Source organism: Crocuta crocuta, unplaced genomic scaffold, assembly GCF_008692635.1.
Source record: "Crocuta crocuta isolate KB4526 unplaced genomic scaffold, BGI_CrCroc_1.0 scaffold223, whole genome shotgun sequence".
NCBI lineage: Eukaryota > Metazoa > Chordata > Mammalia > Carnivora > Hyaenidae > Crocuta > Crocuta crocuta.
In genome coordinates, this window is record NW_027529426.1 from 1,469,608 (window position 1) to 1,479,042 (window position 9,435).

At 39.7% G+C, this 9,435-nt stretch overlaps 1 protein-coding gene across 1 annotated transcript in view; it reads left to right on the forward strand.

Moving 5' to 3' along the window:
* Positions 1 to 9,435, forward strand: part of ATP8A1 (ATPase phospholipid transporting 8A1) — a 203,370-nt gene that overhangs the window by 147,890 nt on the left and 46,045 nt on the right. Inside the window, exons 30-31 of the mRNA XM_077758868.1 lie at positions 3,178 to 3,256; positions 8,223 to 8,284. Of these exons, the coding sequence (XP_077614994.1) occupies positions 3,178 to 3,256; positions 8,223 to 8,284 (141 nt within the window). The remainder of the gene's footprint in view (positions 1 to 3,177; positions 3,257 to 8,222; positions 8,285 to 9,435) is intronic.

Genomic DNA, 9,435 nt, shown 5'->3' on the forward strand with positions numbered 1-9,435 from the left:
AATAACTTCAACTTCATTAGAATATTAGATTGAATTGGGCATTATAATCTCTGGCCAATAACTCGATTAGTCATAATACTCAGTATTTCCAAGCCATGAAACTCTAAATACAAGATAAAATATCTGACGTTTACCTAAAATCACATTCTGAGTTTGTACCATATATAACACATTGTGGGCTGTTTGTCACCCCTTGGGGTCATGGTTGTGTTCATCCCAACAACAAAAATATCTCCTTTACTTTTGCATAGTTTACTTTCCCTCAGGTTTATATTCTAAAGTCTTTCCACTGGTATTTGTTAGTAATTCAGGTTTCTGTTCAGTGTAAGTGAAAGAAAAAGATTTAATTTTGTAACAGTCAAGGCAAATGCTATTTTGAAACTATGATAAAAGCCACAAATACACCTTCACACAACTTCTTCCATCGAATAGAGCATGTGTTTATTGATGTGTTACTAATAATCAGATGTAATCTAAATTCAGTGCTTTGAATTTAGGACAGTTAATTCAGGATCTTTTTAAGATTTATTAATATGGGAAGCTCACTGACATTTATTCTCGGTAAACCAAGAGAATAAAGTAAAATGTATTTCACTTCCTCTAAGCTCTCCCTGGAAACGAAGGTGCTAACTTGATAGCCAGGACGTTACTCATCTTCTGAGACAAGGTCTTCATGAATGCGCTGTGCTTGCGTGTCCAGGTGTGCACTTCCGACTTGTTGGCACGGTTTTCAATAACTGAACTTGGTTAATTAATGAAACAAAAAAACAAAAACTGATATATCCTGGACCACTGGTTCTGAAAAGTATTTTTAATGGTCTCTTAAAACGATTAGTATGTATAGTATGCAATATGTATGCTTTAATTTTTTGGATGCTTAAATTTTTTTAATGTTTGTTTATTTTTGAGAGAGGGAGAGAGACGCAGAGCACGAGTGGGAGAGGAGCAGAGATAGAGAGGGAGACACAGAATTAGAAGCAGGCTCCGGGCGCTCACCTTTCAGCACAGAGTCGAAGGCGGGGCTCAAACTCACTAACTGCAAGATCATAACCTGAGCTGAAGTCGGATGCTTAACCAACTGAGCCACCCAGGCGCCCCAATTTTTGGACTTTTCAAAATTTATTTATGATGTCCACTTTGTATTAAATGGTGCCTGCCACCTTGCTATAAATTCTTTTCATTACCTGTGATGGGTATTTTCTTCTTTTTCTTTTGTTTTTGTTTTGTTTTGTTTTTTTTAGTATAGTTTGCTGTCAAGTTGGTTTCCATATGACACCCAGTGTTCATCCCAACAAGTGCCCTCCTCCATGCCCTGTGATGGGTATTTTCAAGTGATGGTAAGACACAGGGCAGATACATGGACTGTGAACTCTTGTTTTCCTGGAAAGGTGATCTGAGAGCTGGGAAAGTTCCAGGAGCATACTAACAGTAATTCTCACTGACCTGGACTGTTGTATGAACCTCAGTCACAGGTGACCAGTCTATCATAGCTCAGGCTCCACGATGCTCTCTCAAGAGTTAACTTCCCAGCCACAGACTTGGCCATGGTACTCTTGCTTATAAACTTAAATTGATCCTCCCATGATTATCCAAAGCCATTCCTGGAAAGTCACATCTTTTCAGGCCCTTTACACATGGGAACTTGGACAGTCTTGTGGCCAAAGAAAAAGTAGTCTCTAGTTTCAATGCACAAGCATCATTCCTTGTATCCTTCGCTGTTTTTTTTTTTTTGCTGCTTACAAAGTATTTCATTATCTGCAGAGCCCATGCATTTCCAAAAGTCATCAGATCAAGCCAAATAGATTATACAACTTCGCCATCCTTTGAAAATTTATACACAAGTTGCCAACCATTTTTAATAGCACTTTATGGATTGTCTCATGATTTCAGTGAAAAATCTTTGATTAAATCCCATCTAAGTGTTTTAAAATTCAGGGACAAATGGCTACAAAATGCATAGTTGTATACCCAGCAGTTGCTGTGGGTCCCCAGTGTAGAAGCATTGTTGCCCTGAATGATGATGATTACGTTTGTTATGGTAAAAAGGGTCGGAGGTTCTGAGGTCGTGACAGGGGTTAAGGGATTAGCATGTGACAATAAGTATCGGTCAGGAAAATGGAAAAGTAGAACTAATTTTTCTTGCACCCACCTGTGCTTTCTGTCAAATAAAAACTTGTGGTAATGACATAGTGAGGAGAAGAGACAAAGGTTAATGAGTAACACAAGTTCAAATGTGTAATGTATTGGAGCGTAAATTGGATCATACAATCCAGTGTGGCCGGGTGAGCTAACAAAGGAGATTGAGATCACAGTGGAAAATTTTGGGAGGCAGGCAACTTAATTTCTGTTGTTTGAACAGCTTAAAACTATTAATACATGCCAATTTTATTTAGCATAAGTGTTGCTTGCAAGAAGCACTTTTAAATGACAAAACTGCAACTCTTCAAAAGGCCATTTTAAAAGAATTCTAAACAGTTTTTCTATAACTTAATCTTGCACGTCCCCACCACGGAGAAAGTACCAGCCGTACACACTCCCTTGTTCTTAAAATACAATCGATGCAGAAAAGTACTAACTAAAACGATGTTATAGTTGTAGGAAGTTTGATGTTGACAGGTGTTAAAAGTTGTGGACTCCTCTTATAAATTCAGTAATAGTGACAATGCTTTAAAGAGTTACACAAATGTTATGCTTGTTATTTCTAGCATATAATCTGGGGGAGGGGGTGGGTAGAGGATGAGTTACGTCCTTACCATCGAAAAGTTTAAACTCGTACTACACATGGGAAAGGGAAAGTAGGGATTTCACCCAATTACAGTCTTTTCAAGTCTGTCCTTCTGGAATTAGGAAAACAGTCGCACCTAAAGAATTTCAAGATCTACACATCTTTTAAATATTATTTTCCTTTCCAGGAAGAAATTTAAACGTTTAATACTTGGCTTTCAAAAAGCAGAAAAAATTTCAGTGAAGCTGAAAAAACATTTTGAGAAACATAAAAATAAATAAATGACCCATGAAGGTCTAAGAGGCAGAAAGTGTCTGTCAGTTCTATTAATTCACAGCGGTGGCCCGACAGAAACACGTTTTGTGAATCTAGCTCACAGATAAAAAGAAAGGTCAGAGTTCACAGAGCTAGTTTATCGCAAATGGTTCTCATGGATTTTTGTTTTCCCTCAGGTTTTCTGGGTTCATTGTTTAAATGGCCTCTTCCACTCAGTTATTCTGTTTTGGTTTCCACTAAAAGCCCTTCAGTATGGTAAGTAGAAAGGATATGAATGCTAAGAGATGACTTTTTATGTTTTTAGAAAAATAACTCATTGTCAATATATGTTAAAAATTATCGCAGTGTTTCATTTTATGCTGTTTTCCTTAACTTAAAATACATGCATCCAAAAGCTGTACACACTTTAAAGATTTTTATTATTCCTTTGGGAGCGAAGTGATTTAATATATGCAAAGCCTTACTTCTCCACATCTCCTGTTTTCCAAACTTGTGGAGAGTTAAATTTTAGGGCTCTTTTTTCCCTCCGTTGATGTAGAGTTTGAAGACAATAGTGCTAATATTTTATGTTGTCCATTTATTATACCTTTGAGGCCCATTCGAAGCTCTTTATACCGAACCTGATCTGACATGCTAGTGGTTTCAAGTAGACACAAGCCGACGTTCTGAATGTGATTTTTAGTGTGTTTTTATGTTCCATCTCGGAGCGTAAGCTTTTCCTCTGCTTGTTTTGAGGGAGTGATTTTCCTCTGTCAGTCCTGAGAGAGAGGATGGTGGTGAATCGCATGTACACGTAAAATGATAAAGCGGCCACTTTAGAGCGCGATCCCGGTGACGCTCCCGCTAGCACTGCGCTGCGGTGTCCCCCCCAGGGTGGACTTTGCCTGAGATCCCGAGGAAGGTGGCCGGCCATTCGGGGCCTCTGCTCCCAAACTACAGGCATTGAAAATATGACACCCACCCCAGCGGAGGGGTCTGTCCGCCCTTTAGAAGTATAGGCCTTCCCTCACCAGCGCTGAGCTAACGATTGGCGACAGAAGAGCCAGCGTGCGGCCCCTTCTTGCCCACCTACGTCCTGTTCTCCACAGGCAAGGTGGTCCTCGTAAAAGGAGCCTGGACCACGTGCCTCGCTCCTCACAAACCCACCGACTTCTGTGGAGTTTAGACGAAATGCACAGCCGTCTCCAGAGTTAACTCCACCTGCGTCTCTCCTGGGGGGGAGGGGGGTGCAGCCTGCACTTCTGACTTCCTCCTCCAGATGTTCCAGCCAGTTCTCTCCCTCCCTGCCTCAGGCCAGAGCTCCGGGAGAGCCACGAACACTGTCCCTGCTGCTCGTCCTCACTATCCTTTAGTCTGTTCATGAAATCTTTGCCTATCAGGGCCTGACATGTTTGCTCATTTTTTAATTTTGTCTTTCTCCTCCGTTCGAATCTGAGTTCCAGAAGGGGTTGCCCATGTGGTTCAGTGTTGTACTTGCAGTGTTGAAAACAATACCTAGTTAGTGAGCTGTCACTTCATGGGTACACGTGGCACATATGGGGTGAATGTTACAGGGAGGGCAGGGGCTTCGTGTCCGAATCAGAGATTTTTATCTCATTTCTTTGCTAATTTCCCTGCCAGTACACTAAATACTTCTCATTTTCTGAGCCATGGAAATGAGTGGTAAGAAAACCCAATTAAAGTATAGCCTCTTGATAGGCCCGGAGAACCAGAATGGGTTTGGGTTTTTTTTTGTTTGTTTGGGGTTTTTTTTTTTTTTTTGGAGGTAATAAAGCACATACCATAAAATCCACCCTTTTAAATTGTACAATTCAGGGCGTTTTAGTGTATTCACAGAATTATACAAATTTACTACTATCCAATGGCAGAATACTCCCATCACCCCATAAAGAAACCCCATGCCCATTAGCAGTTAGTCTCCTTTGCTCCCTCCCTCCCCACCCCATCCCCACACCAACCAGCCCCTGGTAACCACTCATTGCTATTGGTGGATTTGCCTGTTTCAGACATTTGATAAAAACAGAATCATGTAATATGTGGCCTTGGCTGATGTTGAAGCATGAATTAGTGCTTCACCTCTTACGGCTGAATGATACTTCGTTGTATGGATTTACCACATTTGGCTTATCCATTCTTCCGTTGATGGACATTTAGATTGCTTCCACTCTTTGGAGCCATGGGATATTGAGATGTAGGGTACAAAGTAGGACCTTAGACAACTTCCCTAGGTAAACTTTATATTCAGATTGCAAAACCAACATAGGTATGAAAGACGACGCATGTCCATCTCTTGCTCTTTCAGCATTCTAAATTAGAAAAAAGAAAATATCAAAAGTATCTCAAGCCCAATAGCATCTAAAATGCCTTAACAGTGAAAGAGTTTGAAAGGAATTCCCAAGTAACTCCAGCTCCTGGGAAACAGACCCTAGGACTCCCGTTGCATGTTCGCAGTTTCCCAGAACCTGCCCGAGCCAGCTACCATCAGCAGAGGCAGTTCATAGAAAGGGTGCCGCCTGTAGATCCCAGACCAGCCAAGTCAAGGGCTCGCGTGCTATCTCTTCTTAGGACTTGAATGGCACTGGCATAAATTACCCTATAACATTCTAATCTTGAGGGGTTTGGTTTTTTGCCTTATTTTTAACTTTTTAAATAAGGAAAGGTTTTTGGTTTGGTTTGGTTTGGTTTTATAGCCCTTGAAAGGATGAGGTACACAGGAAATGTAAGGCTATAGAAAGTGCAGCGAAATATTCATTTATTTACTTGCTTCTCAAAGTATGGCCTATAGACACCTGTAAATACCCATGACCATTTTTGTGGTACCTGAGGTCAGAATTTCAAAAGTTTTACAGTATTATCCGGACATGATTTTTCTTTTTACATGGCTGATACAAAACCAACATGGGTAAAATTGCTGGTACCTAAGCACAAATCGTGGTGCCACTGTGGAGTGGACAGTATAGTCTTCCCTGCCAGACACCCACATGAAAAAAACAACAAAAGCCAGTTTCACCTAAGAATGTCCTTGAAGGAGTTGTAAAATGAATACCTCTGTTAAATCTTGAAACCTGGTGCACGTCTCATTACTAGTCTGTGTGACAAACCGGGAAGTGAGCAGAAAGCCGTTCTGCTTCACAGCGGTGAGACTTGGACCAGGCAGAATACGAGCTGTGAGCTGAACCAGCTCCTTTCATGAGGTTACAGAATCCTTCCTGGGTTGAAATCCACTCAAAGTGTCAAGTGGAGCCATTGATCTTAATGTAACTAGAACACTGAAAGTTCACTGACACTGTTTCAGGTTCCACATCATAACCTTTAAGAAACTACTTGTTGAGTTTTGACGTAGTATCAAAGAATGTCATTAGAAAAGATTGTTAAACACTCCTCTATGACTCCATGTCTCTGTGAAGATGAATTTCCTTCATATATTTCAACCACAACAGTATGAGAATCCAGCTGCCTCTATTAAGCAAGACATTAGACAGATTATAAAAATGTAGAACAATCCCAATTTTCTCACTAACCTGCTCGGCTTATGGAAATAATTGTTTATAAAATCTGTTTATACTATATGTATTGTGTCTATTACTATTACTTTTAGATAAATCAATACATATTTGTAAATATTCTGCCTTAATTTCTAACTTAGTAAACATTAATAGATATAAACCACTTAAACAAAAGCTTTTGGGGATCCTCAATAGTGTAAAACAGTCTAGAGATGAGAAAGTGTGAGAATGAATGATTTGCCTAAATCATCCAAATGCTGAATCTGACAAATTCCACAATAGGCTTTCAATTTTTTTCTCACTGATCTTGAAATGAATCTTTGGCTTCTTCATGATGAACCAGTCATGATCAGAAGGTTTATTACTTGGACCCAAATGTGATTATTTTTGATAATTTAATATATTTTGGTTAAGAGATCTGTGTAAATGCATAGAAAACAGGAAGTGATCATAAGACACTTTCAGTTATTTTGTAGATGTACGAGTATGTTAATTTAGTTGCATGGAAATTTGCAGATTAATTGCAGACACAAGTTTGTCCACAATGCACTCATAAGACCCAGACGCCAGCTCCTATATCCCTAATCGTGGAATACCCCCACAGACAAAAGGAGTCCTCTCAACTGCCAAGCCATTAAGCAGCCCTTCCTGATTACTTCTCACCAAAAATGTTAGAGGGGTAGGGTCACATGATGGAGCCCCTACCACACGCTCCCAGCACTGACACTGTGCTTGGTGCCCTTACATGTGGAACCTCATTTTAATCTCAAAACTCCTCCAGGGTGGTTAGTTTCACTTCATCTTTTAAGTGAAGAAACTGAGTTCCCTGGAGACTGATCATACACCAACATGATACAACTAGTCCCAGAACCAGTCGACTCTGTATCGCCCAAACTCACCTGACTATTCCTTCTCTTCATACTAGCACCGCTCTGCCTGGTTCATCCCATACGTTAACATATTTTGTCCTTACATGTGAGACTTTGAATAAATACTGTTCACTATTCATATAAATAGAATATTGTGTTGCCTACACCTTGAGTTTTACATTTTTCTGTGGTGCCAGTGATTTGATTATTCAGTTATTTTTAGTTTTTTAATTTAACGGTAATCCTGATTTTTCACTGTTAGCTACCACTCCCTTCTTCTAAAGCCACATTCATTAGTTATTTCTGGAATAACAAAATACTTTAAAATATGCCCCTAAATTCAGTCAGACCTTCTAAGAGCCTTATGCCTCCAACCATATTGGTGCTCCTCAGTCTTCTGTGAGTTGCGTTTATGAATCCCCCAACAACTTTATTGAGAGAAAGTAAGAAGCCTCCCTGAAACCCTCATCAATATTGTTAGCAGAGTTCTTTCTTAAGGGCTCAGGATGTCTTCTGTCTCAATGCCCATAACTTTCGGCTTTGCTCTACACTTAGTTCGATTTATTTTTTCCCAATCTCATGGATCCAAAGAATTGGTTAACAAGTTCATTTTCCTCCTTCATGTTGACTATTGGAAAAAATTGTTTTTACTGTGTGACCCACATTCATAGCAATTTTGTGAGACTTCTTGCATTTTTTTTTAATTAGCCTAGTTTCTGGCTCTCGTGTGTGACCCTTGGTTTCCCTTCTTTTGTTCAATATGTGCAATCTAATTTGTCTTTGAAAGGATTCTGAAAGGACCACATTTATTTTCATTTCTAACAAGTCTCTCTTCCTGTCATCTAGGTACTGTATTTGGAAATGGGAAAACCTCTGATTATCTGCTGTTGGGAAACTTTGTTTACACGGTGAGTGCAGAACATTTGCCTAGTTTGTATGTAAAATCAAATCCTTTTATCTGTGTTTATTTCTGGATTTAGGATTGTTTACACTTCCCCTTAAAAATGAAATAAGATGAGGGACCCCTGGTTAGCTCAGTCAGTTAAGCATCTGGCTCTTGATTTTGGCTCAGGTCATGGTCTCACGGTTCATGGGATTGAGCCCCGTGAAGGGCTCTGTGCTGACAGTGTGGAGCCTGCTTGGATTCTCTCCCTCCCTTTCTCTCTGCCCCCCTCCCACTTATGCATGCTCTTTCCCTCTCTCTCTCTCTTTCAAGAGTAAATACATTTTAAAAAATAATAATAATATAAATAAAAATGAAATAAGATGTTTTGACTATTAAGAGATTTTTTACATTAGGTTATTAATATGTCATTTAGGCTCACGGGCTTTACCGGACTTTGGTGGCTATTATTTTCAGTATTCCCTCTTTGCTCTTAGTGGCCCCCATTTGCCCTTTTTCTCTTGTCTCTTTTCCCTCATTTTTATTTTACTGGCCTTGCTAATATTTTTTTCTGCCTTCCTAAATTTATGGCAAATATTATCATACTGTTCTTGAGTGTTTAACCAGTAATTATTCTAGAGTCTCATGATGACTGAAATGGGAGAGGAATCACTCTTTGGGGACATTTCATCCTTACAAGGCATGGAACCCTCTGTGTTAAGTCACTATCAAAACACTTCTGGAGGACACACACTTGAGTGCAATCCCGTTCCTGCCATAAAGGGCCAAGAAATGTTTTAAAACCACTTTAACCTTAAAAGTCAAAAGTATTACTTGACTGCCAGTGCCCGAGATCACGTAGTTGGTGTCTGGTAAGTTTTCTACTCACCTTCAACTCTGAATTCTCAGACCAGCGTTCCCTCCTCTCTGATCCTGTGTCCCTCCCCATGACCCCCAAATGAAGGCAGTGTGCTCTTCCAAATACTAAGTGGTAATCAGTGCGGCTGGCTCAGTTGGTAGAAACACTATATTATGATGTTTAAATATCAAGTGTTTAAGTTACTGAATGATAGGATGTTATAGCCAGTAAGTAACAAAGGGATTAACTTTTTTCCAGAGGTCTCCTTTCCATTGACATCAACCAACCAAAAAAGTGACAGAAAAGGAAAATATGTC